The sequence below is a fragment of the Drosophila eugracilis genome, unplaced genomic scaffold, assembly GCF_018153835.1.
Source record: "Drosophila eugracilis isolate 14026-0451.02 unplaced genomic scaffold, ASM1815383v1 contig_1765, whole genome shotgun sequence".
Lineage (NCBI taxonomy): Eukaryota > Metazoa > Arthropoda > Insecta > Diptera > Drosophilidae > Drosophila > Drosophila eugracilis.
In genome coordinates this window covers 2,855,687-2,875,824 of record NW_024572605.1, presented here as the reverse complement: position 1 = coordinate 2,875,824, position 20,138 = coordinate 2,855,687, and the positions used below count along the sequence as shown (strand labels likewise).

The 20,138-nt window shown below is 43.1% G+C and overlaps 2 protein-coding genes across 2 annotated transcripts; one reads left to right on the top strand and one right to left on the bottom strand.

The window, feature by feature from the left end:
• Window positions 1-301: 301 nt before the first annotated feature.
• On the top strand, window positions 302-20,046 carry LOC108109206 (zwei Ig domain protein zig-8). Its single transcript, XM_017217648.2, has 7 exons — window positions 302-541; window positions 8,392-8,469; window positions 8,544-8,676; window positions 15,243-15,362; window positions 15,473-15,569; window positions 17,039-17,136; window positions 17,947-20,046. Exons 1-7 carry the CDS (start codon window positions 302-304, stop codon window positions 18,267-18,269), a joined length of 1,089 nt encoding a protein of 362 aa, XP_017073137.2. The 3' UTR covers window positions 18,270-20,046.
• LOC108109205 lies at window positions 2,025-5,078 on the bottom strand. Its single transcript, XM_017217647.2, has 6 exons — window positions 4,641-5,078; window positions 4,064-4,583; window positions 3,341-3,475; window positions 2,801-3,020; window positions 2,690-2,751; window positions 2,025-2,627 (listed from the first exon to the last, which is right to left on the bottom strand). The coding sequence occupies exons 1-6, from the start codon at window positions 4,657-4,659 to the stop codon at window positions 2,249-2,251; spliced, it is 1,335 nt and encodes a 444-aa protein (XP_017073136.2). The 5' UTR covers window positions 4,660-5,078; the 3' UTR covers window positions 2,025-2,248.
• Window positions 20,047-20,138: the final 92 nt, after the last annotated feature.

Below are 20,138 nucleotides of genomic sequence, written 5' to 3'. Positions count from 1 at the left end.
ATAAAAAAAGAAAGTATAATTGTTTGTTGAGGATTTTTTTCGTGCCACAAACACAATCACACACACACACGCCCATATCCCTCTCAGCGACGTTCATTTATTTGTTTTTCTGCTCCGTTTTTGAGCAGAATTTTTATGCGAATTTTATTACTTTTCAGTTTCAGTTAGGGCTTTGGCAGCCACCAAAAGTTGCGGCCATGCCCAAGCTCCGGGCATTTGAATGCCCCGCTAAAACCAACAATACGTCGCTACGTATGTGCAAATGAAAATGAAAATAAATTTCCATTTGGCACAAGTTTTTATGCCGCTGCGTTCGCACCATTCCACTGACCTCCATACCTCTCTCTCTCTCTTTTTTTTATATATAATTCTAGGCTATAGCGCAGCAATGGCGCCCACGCCGCCCACAACGACGACAACAACAATCTCGCCCTCGAATCTGCTGCCCTACTTCGACTTTGATGTGCCGCGCAACTTGACCGTAACCGTCGGCCAGACCGGCTTCCTTCACTGCCGCGTGGAGCGACTCGGCGATAAGGATGTAAGTAGAAAGTAGAAAGTTTGCAAAAATCGGAAAATCCGATGGCTGTTTCGGGAGCCCAACATTTTGAATACCCTTTGGGGGAAATTGAAAGTATTTTCATGATTTTTCTGGCTGAAATAATATTTATTTTTAGGTTAAAATTAAAAAAATAAAATCAAATTATGTAAGCTTTGTTACTCTTTTTAAGCAAAGTATACATTTAATTTTTTAATTTCTCTCTTCTATTGTTTTTTTAATTAAAAAAGAAACCTTTCGGGATTCCTCAGGCATTTCAATTTTAATATTTAGACATATGTTGGTTACATAATTTATTTAACTCAGACACATTCAAATTCCACTGCATATTTAAAACTGATTAAATATACAAAACGTAATTAAACAAAAACTGGACAATTAGGAAAAAACTGCTATTGGAAATGTAACAAATGAATTAATTATTATGCCTTTGGCTAAATCTGATGAAAAAGCAACTGTTTAGCATTGGAAAATACCCGAAAGGCAGGGTAGCAAAGTCAATGGCTTAACCATATGGAAATTGTAGAAAATAAATGAAAATTCCGCTTGGGATTTGCAGGCACTCAATCATTCCGCCCGTGATTGCCAAACCATTGGGGTCCGGTTCGTTTCAGTCCAGACCAAAGCCAAATGATTGAAGGTCGCAGTGGGTTGTTAACCCCTTGCCAAATATGGCCTGTACGCAAACGAGGGGCTGGCTGGCTGACGTTGGCCGGCCTAATATGTCAACATCACTGGCACATTAGGTGGGCAGGCCAGCTCGCATCTCTCTTAGCCGGGATTAGCCCTTTGGCCAGGCGTAGGGCCTTAGCCTTATACAGTGGTCCGGAGGTGGTGACAGATAGTCCAATCATTCAAAATTCAGGCACTACGCCCAGGTCCTTCAACCAGTGTGCATTAGCAACCAGGACTCGTGCTTGTGTTATTAAATGGTATGCCAAGGAAAAATGGGAAGTGTAGGTGGAGTATTAGGGATAAGCATGGGTAGATAGGAGGGCCTAGACCAAATTACCGGCTGATTTCGAGGCTGCACTCGAGGCTGAAAGAAAAATGGCCAAACAAGACAGGCGACAACCGAGCAAACGTCCTGTGGGAGTTGCCTGCGCTAACGAGTGGCGCCTCTGCTCCCCAATTACACACCAACGAACGCACACACACTCTCAAATAGACTGGTGCTCTGGCGAAATGACTAATTTATGAGCCATCAATCACGTGACTGGCTCAGCCATCAGCCCAACAGCCCCGTCCGTCCGTGTTATCGGCTTTAATTTGCCCGCTTTAAGGTGACTGCAGGGGAGCGGAGTGAAATGAAGGCCGGAAACCGGAAGTTGTGCGCCTTGGAGGAAGCAGCCAAAGTGCAAGCACGAGCCGGAGAACAGGAAAAGGAAGAAGCAACTAGAACAGGAGTTGCTCCACCGACCTCAGCGACATAAAACATCATCGTCATCATCATCATCATCACGGCTACGACTCAAGTATATCCATTTAATTCGAGCTCTCATCGAAAAAGTTCATTAAAAGCATTGAAACTACATTAAACAAATGACACGCAAACAACAAAAGCCCAGCGAAATCCTTGCCCTTGAGCCTTAATTACTTGCCCAGACCTTGTACCTCTCCTAGCTGTCCTCATCACCAAAACCCATCCCCATCCACTAGAAACCCAGTCCAGTATTTGTCATTGCCCTTTCAGTTTCCGCCTTCCGGCTGCTGATGTTGCTGTTGCTGATGCTGCTGTGTTTGACGTTGCTGCTCGGCCTGTTTGTCGCTCTCGCGGGCACTTGCGTCAGCAATCGATTCCAGGGTAGCATCTACCACTGCGGCAAGCACCTCACTGCCCAGTCGCTTTCCCCACTTTTGGGCCGACTTATCCTCTGCCTCTTCCTCGCTGGAGCTGATCAGTATGGACGGCGAATGGCCGGGCACGGGCGCTTCCTGCTGATCGTGGTGGGTGAACATGGAGGCTGTCGTCGAGGCCGTCTCTAATGGCTGCAAGAAGCGGCTCGGGTTTGGAAACGGACGTCGGTTTTCCAGAATTAGCTTAATGTCCCGGGCAGACTGCCACCATCTTAGTTTTTTGATATGTTAATACAAGTTATTATCTAGCAAATTAGTTAGTAACTATCTTACCGATACCAAGGCGTCAGTTGGGACTTGATCAGCATGTAGATGTTGGCAAAGTAAACGGTGATCTGAGGGCAATCACATTAGACTTGGATTAGCACAAGAACGAACAGCTACCGTCATGAACAGGAAGAACAGCATCCAAGATTTGGTCCACAGCTTGCTCAGACCCCAGGAATGGGTGTGCATGGCATAGTATTGGATGCCCACCAGTAGGGTACCAACAATTCCAAAGGCCACAAGGGTGAGCAGCGAGAACATCTGGCAATCCTCTTGCAGCGCCCGGCGACTCATGGCCCGGGCGTACCACAGACGCAGCGACTGCAGACAGGTGTACCTGCAACGGAAGCTGGAGAAGTGCAAAGTCCGCCCAACAGCACAAAGCCGCTAACAAAGCCGCCTGGCAATTAGGAGGAGTTGCTGCCACAGAAACAGGAGCAGAGGCAGAAACAGCCACAAAGCTAACGCCAACTCAGCTGATTAAAAAGATCTGAGCCGCAGGCGTCTTTCATCTGCTGCCGCTTCATGTGGCACCTGCCAACTGCCATATGCTTAGTACACTCGGAAAAAATATCTTAAGTATGGAGATACTCAGGAAAGGTTTTGCTTTTTCCAGACTTTGATGAGGACTTTTTCCAAGTGTACTCCTTAACTTACCGCAGCGTCTGCTCCGTGTTGTACTGGAACTGGCACAGCTCGCAGGTGGTGCAGCGCGAAGTGCTAATCCAACGCTCCAGGCAGTGCACATGGACATATGTCAGCGAGCCCTTGCACAAACACGGCGACACGAGTCTGCAAACAAATCGTAGCGGAACAGGCGGAAGTTTCAGTGGGCGTGCATATGGCGGGTGTATTGGTGGGTGCTTTCGCAAACAGTGGCAACAATGAAAAATCATGGGATTAAAAAGACAGCCAACCAGATAATCAGGGATAAAGTCCTCTGTGCTGGAAGAGGGGTTGAGTGTCACAAAACGGGGCTAGGATGAGGGCTGCCTGCAGTGTTAATTTTAATAATTAAAATAAATAAATGCATTCGCTCGCGTGCCTCGCACTAAATACATTAAATGCCGTGCAATTAATTTCCTGCACAATTTGCGGCTGCACGTACGTAATTAAATGGAAGTTACAGCACCCTGTAATAGTGTATTCAAATAGAGGGATATTCATTAAATAATTGGATGTAATCTGTAAGGGGTTATTGACCTATAAACTACAAAAGAGGGATATCTTTAACAGAGAGCTTATTTTTAAAAGAAATTTCTTACTGTTGAAGAGTCATGAATGAGCCACATTGATACAAGGATCCTATTCAAAAAGTAACATATTAAAGGGTAACCTATATACTTATACCCCCTAATAAATCCTGAAATTTGTACTCACTGTTCGGGATTATCGGCGTTGTGACAAATGCGGCAGACGAGCGATCCCACCGAGGGCATCGACTCGTTAGACACAGACTCGTAGCCGAGGTTATTACACTGAGTGGTCCCATCGATGCAGTGTTTCAATGTGGCAATGGATTCCGTGGCCGTGGGCTTAGATGGGGTAGCGGCGTAGGCAGAGCAGGTGGCAGCGGCTAAAGCGGCCTCTGTGCTGACCAACGGATGATTTGGGTGAGGCAGCTTTTGGAATCGGATATTTGGCTTTTGTCCCAGGGAAACGGAGCAGGCGGGTAGCTCTGGGCTCTCCACTTCCACTGTGGGGACATCCTTTTCCAAGGACTGGCCCTTCTCCCAGGAGCTGATGCGTGTCTCCACCACAAGCATACCTGGTGGGGTGTCATCGGCACTACTGGAGGACAAAGCTTCCTCAATCTCCATCTCCAGAGTGGTTTCCGCTTTAAGGTCTATGGGATCCCTTGTTGGATCAATTCTATGGTCACCAGCATTGCTGGTGACGCCTAGTGGATACGATGGGTTACCAGTTGGTATCAGAGTTAGCGACCCTGCAAACTTACCAAACTTTTCGCAATCCATTTTCTGATCAGTTCGAAGACTTTTTTGCTGTTGGGTACCGAAATTAACCAAAAATTTTAATACATCTTCTGTGTAATAATGAAATCTTTTTGCTTTTCTCTTATTTTGGATGGACAATTTTATGAAGTTATTCAGGTTGTCAGTCAGTTCAAGGGGTACTTGACCTTTGAATGTGGATGGCTTAAAGTCTCGCCTCCACTTTTAACTCAATTCCCATCCAAAAGTTCTAGTGACCTGTTTCCTTTTATTAAATATATTTTGTATTTTCAATTTTTGATCATGCATCTTCTATATTATTGATTTTCTCGATCAAATTTTCTCGATTTAAATTCCTGGAATATTTTTTCCATGGCATGGTGCAAGCCCTAATGGAGGCAGTTAAGCATGCGCTAGCTGGAAAACAAGTCTGTCCCGCAGCCAAGACGCCCACATTAATTGTAATTGACAGACTGGAACCGCGCTGTCAGTGCCCACGCAAAAACTGGCTTCCACAGGGTGGGCTCCTTCTGGAGGACTCCTCCGCTGCCACTGCACCCATAAACTCAAAATTGAAAGTGTAACAGTTACGGCAAATAACTTTGCCGGCGCTTGGCTTCCATTATGCGCCACTCCACGCGGAGCAGGCTTCCTCGGGTAATTTATGCCCGTGCCGTTAGTTCGTTAGCCGTGAGTTTTCCGGAGGGAAGGGGACTGTGTACCTTCGGAGGATGGGTGCCATTTCCATATCAGCTGACACTGCCAGCAGTGCTCGGCATTTCATTGCGTGCCTTTCTATACCCTTACAAAGGATCTTGTTTCTGCAAATTAAAGGAAAATCTTTTAGATTTCTGTGAAATATTTTAAATTAATCGGGAAGCCACTTAAAATTAGGTTTTTTATATTAAAATTATATTTTAAAATTAATAAAAACAAGGAACTTATTAGACCTAAAGATCTTTAAATATTATTTTATTGATCCTTTGTTAAAAATGCAATTAAATCAGATGATTGCCCCGCAAGGGTATTCTAATCTTCGGTCGCCGATGCTGACCTTATGTCCTTGTTTTTCGACCGCCCTTGCCGGAAGCTGGCGTTGAATCCGCTTGTTCAACTTGACTTCACAGGATTGTCCGTTCACTGTTGATTTATTACGCGCCGCGCCGAGTGCCTCCAACGTTTCCATAAACGCTTCTCCACGGCTACATCAGCGAACATGAGCACAAGCAATTTACTCGTGTAATACCAGCGGAATCAAGGCGGCTGGAAAAAAAAAGTATATTAAACAAAGTTTTAGGCTTTGTGAAAAGGCAGCGAACCCTTTTTAATGCCGACAGGACAACCTTCGTTCCCAGAATTTGAAGGGCGAAAAAAAGTAAAAAAGAAATCAAAATCTGTTTACAACTTTGTTTACAAAATGCTGCCATTGAAGTCTTCATTTGTTTATTGTCATGCTCGGGACGTGGTTGACTCGCAAGGAAAACAATTTAATTTGGATCAAGTTCATTAAGCGACGCCCCAGTAATTTGCGAATTGGAAACGCTTTCCGCAGTGCTTAATGGAACTTTTCACGCCATTTCCTAAGCTCGGACAAAGCCAGTGTGTGGCAACAAACTAGCAACTTACAGCATTACAAGAAGAAGCTACACCACTGCAACTGCAACTATTTTTGGGTCTGTCGAGTTTGGCCAAGTCTAAAATCTAAAGTCTCTCTTGGTTAGAGACGCAGAAAATGCGTCAGGAAAGTTTTTAATGTATTTTCGCCAAGTTTTCCACACGCTCGCACAAACACACGCTCAGCCAACCTCAGCTGAAACTTCTTTCATTTGGCATTTTCCTGTGAGATGACAGAAAAACAAAAAAGGGAAAGTAAGAGCTGAGCGTTGAGGGTAGAGAGGGGGTCTGTAGAGTGCAGAGTGTGAAGCACGGGTGAAAGTTTCCGGCCGCAGCGAACACAAAGTGTTAAATAATATAAAACTATGCTTGTGGTATTTATTTAAACCTAAAGACATTACGAAAATTATACCCCGAGCAAAGTTTCGCCACTCACGGGACTCGGCAACCTGTCCCTCGGAGGAGGAGACCAAAATCCAACGTGCGCCAGAGATTGGGACAACTTCTTGACAGGGGATATGGCTGTGGACCGGGCTTGGCCAACTTGGCTGGAGTTGTAAAACTTTTCACTTTTGATTTTCGCCTTTTCCAGCTGGAAAATTAAATATTTAACTGCCGCCCTGGAATATCTAATTTGGAGATTTCGAATCTGTTGCTATAAAGCTAACATCCCGATAGTTCTTTAGTTTGTGCCGCCTGTCGCGTTTACAGTTCATTTCGATTTCGCTTTACGGTGTGTGGAAATTGCCTCATAGCATTACTCATACGCACTGTGTGCCAGCGACAATACCGAACGGGTAAATCGCCCTCAATGTTGCCGAGATTTGACCTTTTTCCCCTCACTCCTCCAACAGTTTAATTTACATTTGACCGAGACAATTCGCCTATGATCCTGGGGGGCGTAAAAGCGGCAGTCGCATAAAAGTTTTACAAGCGAATGATTTTTATTTTTACGTATTACGTGACCGATTTCATTGGACTGTGCCCCGATTTCAGCCCCCGAATCGAATGAATTTATTAGATGGCCAATAGTTGGCTGGCTAGCATAGTTGATTGGCCAACTCAATTCAAAAGCCCGCGGGGCCAAGCAATTAAATTTATTAATGAGCTAGCATATTTTCAACTTTAATGTTGACACTCGGCAAACATTTAAAGTTTCAATGAAAGAGAGTGGGGTCCGGAAAACTTTTTCCATGTAATTAAAATTGAGTATCACAATAGCCGAGGAACAACAAGAGAAACTAAGGTCATCAAATAAATTGGAAACAATGTGCCAAAAAGGGCACAAAGTGTGTGGGCGCTGCTGGGCTACCAAGAATTCACGGCCTGCTCTTTCGGTATGGAGGAGAAGTTAGAGGGAGAGACACAAAATCATGGTTAATGGCTTTCCCCAAAAGATTTTCCAGCTAAGGACGAAGGCCAATGCGAAGGCAAAGGCGCTAGGCAATCAAATGAAAATGTAATTCAAGCAATAATAAAAATGCTCCCAAATAAAGGCTGAAAATGGCGTCAAAGCTGTCTCATTGCTGGCCGTTTTCCTTTTTCCTGGTCCACACAGTTTTTCTCCGTTCGAAAAGGATTGAAGGCTATTTGAAACAATTGGAAATCGCGCTGAGCAAGCAGCTTTGACAAAATTGGACCGACATAGACATCGACCCACTGACAGACTGACCTTACGACCAGTCTGGCTTAAAGAGTTTTGCAATTGTCAAGGGCCGTTTGTATGAGCATCTTTCATTTCCTAGCAACGTGGGTTAGCCTTTTCATGCCCAAATGTATTCGGCTTAAGCTTGGCAACTTTTCTCTTGAAACCCCTCGGCCCGACCGACTGTGCTTTGTTTGTTTGCTGATTAAATGCCAGTAACAAAAAAGCAAAATGTTAAAGATTAACCAACGCCGCCGGAACACGAGAGAAAAAGTATAAAAAGAAAAGTAAACTTTGCGCTTTGTTTTTCATTTTGCCACCTCATCCTCCGAACTCCAAATGGGAGTGCTCGGGAAAGGCAGACAAAACACGTTTAACTCACTTGCGAGCAAAAAAGTTTTAAGTGCGGAATTTGTAATGCTCCCGAAACTTTGCCAAGCATCCAGAGGTCCAACTGAGAAAAGCACTTCATTTCGATCCCCTTGTTTTCGTTGTAGGTCTCCTGGATACGCAAACGTGATCTGCATATCCTCACCGCCGGCGGCACCACCTACACATCCGATCAGCGTTTTCAGGTGAGTTCGAATGGACACCAGCCTTGTCCGTTTCTGGATGGGAACTTTAAGTTTTCGTTTTGTCTTCCCCGCAGGTTCTGCGACCCGATGGCTCCGCCAATTGGACACTGCAAATCAAGTATCCACAGCCACGTGACTCTGGTGTCTACGAGTGCCAAATCAACACGGAGCCGAAGATGTCCCTGTCGTACACTTTCAACGTTGTCGGTGAGTTATGGCCATGGCTGTCTTACTTAATGTTGAACAGGGTAAACAACTTAAGTTTAATTTTATTTATTTGAAAAAGATAACGACCTACATGGTTAAAGAAGAAAATATTGGTTGTTGACCAAGAAATCGAATGTTTAAGCTTGCTAAATAGAATCAAAAACCAAGCTCAATTATTGAGACTTCTAGTAAGAGCAGTTCCAACTAAAACCTTTCAGCTTAACTTTAATACAACCCCATTTAACCCTTGAAATTTATGTACAGCTACCAAAGATATATTCAACAGTTTAGAGCCATAACATAACCATTACTGATGACTCATCTCCGAGCCTGATAATCAAAAGTTCGACCATTATCCGGCACTGCAAAGTAGGCCAATCGAAATGGTAGGAGAGAAGCTGGCTCGAAATTGGTCGCAAACCACTGAAGTGATTACTTTTATGGGCTAAGCTCTTGAAGCTTTCCAGCAGCAGTTTTGTAGCAAGCTATGCAGGTTTTTAAGAGCTTAAGCAAGCCATACAATATGCATGTTATTTTCTCAGGACCTCCCTTCCGGAACATGTGAGCCCGGTTAGCAGCCATTTCGGCCACCCGTCGAGCTGCCTTCTTCTGCTGCTCGTGATTATAAAATTTTCAATTCGATTATGTGCAAATTGGCTTGCTGAGCAGCCAGCAACTTGTGAGGGTTAAACGTGAACGAGGGCTGTCTTCTTACCTCTTTGTCTTGCCAATTGGCCGGGTAATTAGTTTGCACTTGGGTCTGGAAGGTTTAAGATTCTGAACCCTCGTCACACATCAATAGTAAGGAATGGTTCGATGGATGGATGTATGGGCTGGGTCCTTAAAGACGATATCCTTGGCAGCACACTCGCCCAAAATATTGTGTAGGAAATGTTTGTGGATTTTCGGTTTCGTTCCTGTTCGGTGCATTTTTATCGCATTCGATATTAGCAAAATGCATTTGGCTAAAAGCTTCTGGTGCGGAAGAGTGCCCTCAATGAGCTTATTTGATCTCTGATTTCCCCCCAAAATGTTGGTCCGCTTGCCCTGTGCCCGGCCTCTGTGTGTGTGTTTATGTGCGATATTATTTTAGCCACACGGACAAACGACTTTTGGCCAGTATAAAATGCTTTGGTCAGCCCCCGGACTCGGTTATGAATCTTTTAGTGCGCCCGGGAATATGAACGAGAGCTTTGAATATAAGTTTACACGCATGCAGAGGCTGGGAAGTTTGTGTCTGTGAGTCTGTGTGTGTGCATGGTAACTTGACAGGCTGACAAGTCAGCTTCAAACACTCACTGAGTCACAGAGACAGACACATAGAGTCATAAATATTACATTTGCGGAAATGCAAATGACTGCACATGCCCGACCACGCCCATACTGGTGGGCGGCCGCAACTACAACTACCAGGCTGGCCTGGCTGGGAACTCATTTGAATGCCCAAAAAGAAATGTGCATATAAAATATTCGACATGCCACTCACGCGGAAACAGCAAACAGCAGGTCAGTGAAGACAGTGGTGAGAAAGCCATGAAAACCATAAATTTATGAGGAGGAATACTAGGTCTAAGCCTTTAAACATGTCATGAAAAGTGGTATAAAAATATCATATAAACTGAAATAAAACATAAGAAAGAAAATATTCTTATTTGTCGGCTATATTCTGTCGCCTAATTGTGTCTCCACTGTACTGGCTACGGCATCATTGTCGTTGCAAACAAGTTTGTTGTTATGCCAGAATTTTTATGCGCTTATGCAAATAAAAAATTGTGCACTAAAAATTCCATAAATTTGTGTTTTTTCTTTCGCTGCCGCTGTTTCTTTTCGACGCCAGTGAAAATTCTATTACACGCCATCTAAACGAAAAAAATGAGGAGCCAGGGCGAGATAAAAGTGGAGAACGCGGCAAATGATAAACAAAACAGCGCCAAGTTGACCAGAGCATCATAAACATAAATCGCCTTCAGTCTGGGCCGGTTCTTCCGCCTTCACGCCTCAAACGCCTCCATCCGCCCACTTAACACCGCTCACATAACACCACCCACTGCCTTCCGCCTTGGCCGCAATATTTTTGACATTTTAATGCTGCAGCAGCCGCTCCAATTGCTTAAATTACCAACTTTATGTACTCGACTCGACTCCCGGAGAAAAGAAATAGAGGAAGGTGCCCGCTTCTCTTTGCCAACTAGGTGTCAGCCATGGCAGCATGTTTATATGCACATAGATAACTCCAGACCCGGACTCGATTTAATTTTGAATTTAAGGCAAATTACCAAACACGCTGATAAAGCGAGCAAATTGTAAATTAAATTATGTGTCCCTGTCCCACTCAAACTGAGCGACAACAAGAGAACAGGACCCAACTGACAGCCCAAGGACGAGGAGCAGGATAAGTGCTGGGGAGAACAAAAATAAATCGAGAAAGCCAACTAAGTGCGGGATGTAGACTTTCATATACCCTTGTAGAGTAAAACTAATCAATATTAAGGATTATTTTGTTTGTTAAGTTTCTTCTTTTAATAAGAAATTGTCTTCGTTCGAAAGGCGTTTAATGATATGATGTATGATATGAAAGGAATCTGAAAAACTTTCCTTGTTTATAATGTACAAGAACCCCCATTACAAAACCTTCAGCAAATCAAAACTACCCCCTGTTAGGGTATAATAAGAAAGGTGTTGTTGATGCTTCTGGAAAAATTTGTTTACCAGCGCGAATGTAATCAAGCGTAAGCGCTACCTTGCTTAGTTGAAGCTTGGGTGAAAAACAAATTGCACAACCGGTGGAAGAGCTGCAGCCAGGCAAAGGATCTGGAAGGAGACGGGGATTGAAGGCAATTTGAATGCGTAGCTGACAAGATGGAGATGCCAAGTAGATGGCTCATTTTGGGCTCCATAAACCAACACTTTGGCTGGTAGATGCTGTTGACATTAGCAGCCAGCAAATTGCATGCAATCAAGCGCAAATAATAATCCAGAGCATAAGCAAGCCAAGAGCAATAAATGGCTTCAGGCTGCAGGACTTCATCCCTGTCAAGGAGTTGTGTAAAAATTACATTGGCAGCTAAAAGCATCGGAACTACCTTAGGGGAAGATCAATCTATACTTTAATCGAATAAAACATAGTTTTTTATCAAAGCAAATCGCAAATTTGAAGTAAAGCAGTCGGAAAATCAAACTAATCCAGTCTTCACAGTGTTTAATTTTAATTACTTTCATTTTGGTTAAAATTTCGACAAATCCTTCAATCGCAAACCATGAAAATTCGCCAACTTTTGAGTCTGAAGCTTTGTAGAGCTTAAACGATAATAATAACTTCCACTGGGACACTTTCTGGAGAAGTGCCTTCTATTATTCCCCCTGCCCTTCAGCCGCACTAAATTAGTTTTGGCTCGAGGAGTGTTCTTTGGCAGCTTGAATGGAAAAATAATTGTGTGCCACAAAAATCCATTAACGTGGCCTTGCCAAAAACAAAGAAATCGTTATGAACCAGAATTTCTACCAATACTCCGTCGAGCAGTTGGCGAAGTTCAGCATCACACCATCTCGCCTCCCATGGCAATTGTTTCCTGAGGTTAATAGACGAAAACCAAGAAAATGTTGGCAATTATGATGCACATTGAATGCTCAAGAAGTAAACACTTGAGCCAGCTTAAAAGTTAAGCGATTCTCATTGTCTTGCCAAGAGCAATTTGCTGCTGCAGTTTTGTTTGTGCCTGACCCAATTCGCATGCAAATTGTACGTGAGCAAAAGTTTACCTTTGCTTAATAAATGTATATATATAAAGTATACAACAAGGCAGGTGGGTGGGCCTTGCAAAACGGCCAGGTGAAGGCGAGTGGCCCAAAGAGATAGAGAACTCCCAAACCGAGGGGGATAATGAATTTTTATAAATAAGTTGGCAAGGACGAGGTAGAAGGACTCGACTCGAGCTGGGCCGAACAATTTGCCCGGCAATCAAATGTTTTACTTCCCATTTCGTTCATTTGCTCTGCTCAAATTACATTCTACGGCGAATGCCTAGACCAAAAAATGCCCCAATGATAAATTACTAAGATATTGCCCTGAAATGGGATAAAGGAGCTGCGGAGAAGGAAATGATTAATGTCTCTGCAGCAATGTCGAATTATTAATAATAATAATAATAATCACAACAATGGAGACTACTGAAAAGGCCGAAACTCGGAGCTCCTCAGAACTCTGAACTCGGGCAATGATGATGTTTTGGCATTTTCATTTCGCCATTGTTGGGATATGGGCCTAGGATTCTGACAGGCAAATGGAAATGGAAACTGAAAGGACAGGGGGAATACTTCATCAATTGTGCTGGCAATGCGGCTGACTTTTACAAATTGAATTTGTTTATTTGATTTGACGATTAATTCCGGGCAATTGCACATCCACGTCCGATTAATTGTCGTCCCAAATTTAAAGAGGCCTTGTAGGCTTTAAGATAATGCCCGCCTCGGCATGGCCCCGTTTGATATTGTTTTTCGGGCAATAAATACCGAGATGTTGTTACATGTGTGCAAACATGCATCAACACAGGCGAAGGGCAATAAATTTTTACAGCCCCAGCTCCGCAACGAGCATAAGGATTCTGGAGCTACGGCTCCCCAGCCTGCGATGCACTGGCCCCAAAAAGTATGCCATGTTTTGTGCCGGCCCCTCTGCAAAGTTCATCGCTCCAAATGTTTATGGCCATATAGGCTTATGCGCATTTTATGCGCGAAATCAAGAAAAATGAAAATGCATTTCCCAGTCCCCGTCTCCACAGAACCTTTCTTTCGTAACTTTCTGCTGCGGCTGCACAAAAATCCTCCACAGTCTGAGCCTGAGCTGGCTGTGTGTAAACAAGACTCGGCAAGGACTTTGTTTGCCAGGACGATAGGACAGGGTGGGACGACGATGGGGGCGTTTTGACTTTGGCATGCGGCCAGGAGTAGACTTTGCAACTTTTCGGCCTGGGTCAACTGCGGCCAGGTCTAATGAAAACTTCAAATAGCTGTGTTGGTTGACTGACTTGGTCCCATTTCCTCATCCAAAATGCAGCTCGCCAATCGCCAGGCCCACTTAATCTAATTATAGTTAAATAAGCAATTTTCCAAAGGAGATCCTCTCGAAGCGGTCCTCATTTATTCCGCCTGTCATGCGGGTTCGCACCTGGGTAGCCTCAACACCAATCCCAACCCTAAGTCCCTGGAAAAGTACCCAAGTCGTGGGAACCACAGCCGCGTTGTCAGCTGCATGTGTGTGAGCCTGGGAGGCAATAATTTTCGCAGCCACGGCTCCTTGCACTGCTAGGTCGGCAAAAGTCATAGACGGTTAGCTTTCGCTGCCACAATTGTTTTGCCAGGTACAAAAACAACGGCCATCAGCGACAACAACGTGCCATACTCTGCGCTTTTCTCGCCTTTCCCGCTTTTCCGGACTCCTAGGTATATATGTGTATGTGCGGGTCTATAAAACAGCAAGATAATCGCCCAGCATGTTCGAATTCCATTTGGGTTTGCCCTGGCCTTCTTTGTTTCGACGATGTACATTACTTTTTCTACTTGGCATTTCATTTAGATTAACATTTTTGGGACCCAGCCCTCGCACTCACACAATCGCACCTGATTTAAAGAACGACTTAAAGTGCCGCTGAAGAGGGAGTTATGGAAAAGTCATCAGGCTCACACTTTTTTGTCCTGCGTTTCTGGAGCATTGAAATCTCGTTCCATTCAGTTTTTGCCACACGATTGAATGGCAACCAAAGCTTGGCCATATCGAATGGGAAAAAGTATGTATGGGTTACAGCCCGATATACAGATGTTCTAGTTGCAATCCTACCTCCTTTGGCTGAAATTTATTCCAAACGGCTTTGCGGTTGTTTAGGGGCTGGAAGTTTTCCTTTTTTGCAGTTTAGGAGAGTGAAAGTGGAGCAAAGATGGAAGAGTTGCTGCTGTCGCATTTAGCTTTCACTTTGGGGGAAAATGGTTTTGATGGAAAGGCGATTGGGACGACTTCCATTAAGGCAACTGTCAGCCATCATAAGCTTTAAGTACAAATCGCATTTCATTTTCGTGGCTGCCCACGATGATTTTTCTCAATTGAAATCATTGACGCTGGAACAACAAAAGGCACTTCAATGCTTGACATTTTGATTTTGTGGCCCAAATGGAAAGCAGAAAATTTTTTCCAATCTGCCAGGCATTGTTTTGTCTTTTTTTTTGTTTTTGTTTTTTTTTTTTTTTGTTCGCTGACAATTCCGCTGAGAGCAGGACAGAGGAGAACAGCTAGCTGCAGGTACCACGGGGATGCCCGACTACCTTTTATATGGCATAACAAAAGCTTATCGCCAGCATAATAGAGACACGCGTCTGTGTAATAAAGTAGAGCCCAGCCTCAGTCCTGAGTCCTTAGTCCTCAGTTCCCACACTTGTACACTGGCAGACAAACGTGCACTTGGACGTTATCATTAACATTATTATTATTATCATTGTTACGGAAAGAGGAAGAAGATGGCTTTGTATACTGGCAACTTAAGTGACTTTTTCTCTTCCTATTTCTTTCATTTTTGCAGAACTCAAAGCGGAAATCTTCGGGCCCAGCGATCTGATGGTGAAAACTGGCAGCGACATTAACCTAACATGTAAAATTATGCAGGGACCCCACGAGTTGGGCAACATATTCTGGTACAAAGGTGCGTATGCGTAATGAACTTCAGCCTACCCACCTTGCCCTCCTGCCCCCTTTTTTCGCGTACCTCCCATCTCATTTACGCAATTCAATTTGCTACTCTTCACATTCCAGGCAGCGAAATGCTCGATGGGAAGAACGAGAACGAAATCGACAGCTCCATGGCCCGGATTCGCGTCGAGGATGATTGGACTGACGGCCTGACTTCGAGGTATGTAACGACTCGCCCTCCATTGCGCCACATCGCCATTCCGTCACCCCGTCATTCCGCCTTCCAAACGTGCAAATGTGTGCCGAGCATTTCAGTTATTTCGCATTAAAATACCGCCTCACTTAATTAAGGCCAGGTATCCAACACCTGGAGTAGGAAAGTTTAAAGACCACCCGGTCTGCTCTGGGCTGCAGTTTTGCAGTCACATCTCCACTGCCAAGACTTTGAATGACATTTTAAGGCCAAAGCTAAGGACGAGTCTCAGCTAGAGGATCCAGTGGCAGTCTAGCTATGAACATGATGGGTGTCTTAGGAAGGGATACTTTCAGGATGTTACTTACTGTTGTTACCATATAGAAGAACAGGGTCTGAGGGTACTATGGTACTGGTGGAATAATATTTCATTGGTTTTTTGTTTCTTGTGAAATGAATTCCAACCTTTCAGTAGTCAGAAATAACTCAGTGATAAAATATTTAAATATTAAAAGAAATGCAAAGCTTTTATTTATAAAATATATTGATTTATTTTATTGCAATTTGTTTAAGCTGCTGCCTCCTTACTAAAAAATCATTAAAAATGTTTAACATTAAAAAAAAATTACTAGAACTACGAAATTAATATTTAAACCAATATGTATTCAACAAATTCCTTTGTAACTTTCTATAGAAACAATTTAGTTTTTTATACTCATTAAGTAAGAGCCGTGTCACTAAATTAAGCTGAGTAGGGTATCATCTGGCTATGATGGTCCATTCTTCCGCTCCATCTCTTCACTACGAGCTCGATGTAGCCGTGTGTGACTTTTAATTTGGCTTAGTTAAAGTCAAAGCTTAGTCACTGACGGAATTGGGTTTGGACTTGGGTTTGGGATTCGGAGTCTGAGGCTGCAGTAGTTAGTTGCTGAGTTTCAGTTGCCGCCACGTGATCATTGCCCATTTATGCTGTTAACTAACGACGCAGACGACCATAAAATGCAGGTGCCGCTGACAGAGATGAAAGGAGAGTGGCTTTTACCAGGGATTAAGAAAGTCTCTTGAAAAAAGTTTGAGGGAACACTGAAAACTAAAACTAAGGAAAGGAAAGGATCCTAAATAAAAATATATTTATTTTTAAACGATTGAATTACTTAAAATCTAAGAATGAAATTAAGAAAAGTTGATATAAATAATTCTTAAATATAAAATATAAAAAAAAACACTTTTTTCTTCAGTGCAAAGTAACTTCGAATTAGAGTCAGTGGCGGAGGGAGCTCGGTACACATTATGCTATCGCATAAAGTAGCAAAAGTTTTGTGTTTCTTTTTTTTGTAACTTCATGTTTTTGCCCGGCATTCTGTGGCCTTTTCCCTTTTGCCTTTGTTCCCCATGCATTCCCATTTCCATTGCCATTTCCATACCCACTGCCATACTCATGCCCATTCCCCTTACTGCCATTCACTTTCTCTCTGTGCTTTCTCTTCCCGGCACAGATTAAAAATCAAGCGCGCCATGCCCGGCGATACTGGCAACTACACCTGTGTGCCCACGGTGGCAAAAACCTCGAGCGTCTATGTGCACGTAATTATTGGTAAGTAAGGACTGCAACTACGGGCTTACCTCCGCTGGTGTTTGTGCTGTCAGAGAGTTTTGCATGTTTATGACGGGAAGTGGAAGTTGCCTGTTAGCAGCGGCACATTCGCAATTTGTAATGCCAAGTGCAAAACGGGGCGTGGCCGTGCAGTAATTGCATTGCACCAGACTCGGCGAGAAATTGCTGAGAGCTGACTGACTTTTTTTTCAGATTTTTTCTCCTATTTTTTTTCATGTTGCCCCCGCATGTTTGTATTTGTGCAGCAGCACGGAAATTATTTCCAGTTGCCGCTGCAGCCTGAAAGTTAGCTGCAGGCCAATAACCAGTAAGGGGCCATGTGTGCGGAGTCGGCTTGGAAGTCAGGGGCTACGAAGGAGCTTGTCAGATTTATGGCAGCAGCTTGTGTGCTCAAGAGCTCATCGAGAACTATAACAACTTGTGCTGCCAATGTTTTTCTTTGGCACAAACAGGAAATGCATGCATGCAAACTGAGGGCGATTCTATCTGACGAGCAAAAGCCAGCTCAAAGGCAATCAGTGGTAGCAGGAAGCTGCTTAAGTTTGCCAACCAATTAACCGATGTGGGCACTCTCGCTTTCAATTGTTCTACATTTTTGTTCATTTCCTGTGGACTCTTGTAGTCTAACAAAAGTAGAAAGAAAAATACTGTAAATTAAACTACAAATTATGGGAATGGAAATTACATTTCGAACTTCAAGTAGATTAAACTTAAAAGTGTACTTTTTTATAGAGACGTATCGAATTTTTCGCCTTCTCTAACTGCCTTTTTGGTTTCGATTTTTAACAGGCGAACATCCGGCGGCCATGCAACACAATTCGAGCAGCAACAGCAACAGCTTCTACTGCGGCATCTGCTGCATGCTGCTGAGCATTGTGTCCTGCTGCCTGCAGCACTTCTACGAGGCTGGGTGTGGATATATCCATGCTGCGGCAGCGGTGGCAAAAACGGCGGGACTGCGGCCCCCGAAGCGAACATCGCTAACGACCAGAGAAACAGGAGTAAATGCAACAGCAGCAGCAGCAACAACAGCAACTGCAGCTGCAACATCTACATCAGCAACGTGCAACATGTTGAGTGAACGCCCAGCGGCAATTCGGTGTCTGAGATGAAGGAATAATCAACACGCACTGGAACACTAAAAAGGCAAAAGCACACACACACACCCGCACACTATACACTCACACACACCCACACATACACATATTCAAGGTGATTTAAGTTTTCTATGTATCGCATGGGGGGTTCAAAAATAAGTATTTACTAATTTGTAAGATGAATGCACTTAGTGGAAAGCAAACATATTATCTGATAAGCAAAGCAGTAATTAACAAAGTCAAGAGTGGATGTGTAAGCCCTTTAAAACAGCCCAATGAAAACTCATGCATTTTCGTGGAAAATTATAATCTAGTTAAATGTTTTCAGGGTAGTCTGCAAGTAAGAGATATAATACTTTATTATTTCTATAAATTTGATATCGAAATAGGTGTTTAGTTTGTTAACTCTCCACACCACATAAAGATAACATCACCTCTTTGATTCTCAAACTGAATTCTGGACTGCCTAATATCGACTATATAGATTCATGGAAAACTAATCTCCTCACAATGGCACGCCACATCCATAGCAAAGACTTCCACACCCCCTTCATTATGAAATAAGACTTACTAGCTATAAACAGCCCGAATCACAACCAGAAAGAGAGTTCTTTGGAATCACAATAAACCCACTTCTATGCAATCTCTAACTGCCAACGAACTAGCACTCCAGTAGCCCATTGCATCAAGTTGTTGGATTGAAATTTGCTGTAAATAATTGCCATTCAAGAGAGAGAAATTTATTGAAGAGTACTCAAGAGTTCGAACTATTTGCAAACCCAGCCGATTAAGAACAAAAGATGGTTTTGTGTTCGAGTAGGGCTCCGGTTGCTTTGCACATTTATCAGTTCTAGTTCTAGTCATTAGCTATGGTTAAGTACGATTATGGATGTATGTATAGCCGATAAGTGGATAAATTACGAGGGCGGTTACTGGATTTCATCTGTCAGCACTTGAAAACTTTTGGGATGAACTTGTTTTGTGTCTGACCCAATTGTGGGCGAAGCTCGTTTAATTGTATATAATTAGTTTTTGGCTAGAAACAAAAAAAAAAAAAGAGAGAATCGAAAAACAAAAATGGGGGGGCAATTTATAATTGTGCTTATCGATATAATTGATACGAATGCAATGCGAATGTGCAGGCACTGTAAATAAATTCATTAGTAGACGAAATTGTAATTTTAATTAACTCTTAAACGATATAAACAGATAAAGCAGATAAAACCGATAAATTCGATTCGAAATGCGAAATGCGAAAGTTGCGAACCACCCCAGTTGGTAAGCCGCACACACTGAGGCAAAATTGGCATAGCTCACCCGCAATGAAACTGAATTAACTAAACAAAAACAACAACAAGAACACTAAACTAAACACCCTTTAAAATAATAGTAAAAGCTAGTTAAATTTAATATGACCCAGAGCCCGCATCTTGTAAATAGAGTGAATGGATTATTGCATTAATCAGGGCAAGCGATTAACTAAGCTAAGTCCGTTGAGTGTCAAGTATAAGAGTCGGATCCAGATTAATAACAAGAAATAACAATAACGAAACCCTAGCGAATACATTATGTACGAGTGTATGTCAATATGTCACAGCAAATGCAGCTAAAAGTATATACATACATATATAAACCAGGTACTCTCAAATCATTTATATGTGTGCGTATCCTTAGGTACCCCACACATGCATATACACACAGATAGGATTGTTTAAAGGCGACATCTAACACACACACACACGGACACTGCAGGCGAGAGTTTTGTGAAATGAAACGAAATCGATTCAATAAAATTATAATTTAGAAAATTTAACAAACTGTTTTTTTATTTCTCTGTGGTTGGTTTTTGGTAAATTTAAACAAAATCTTCTTCACAGAACTTAA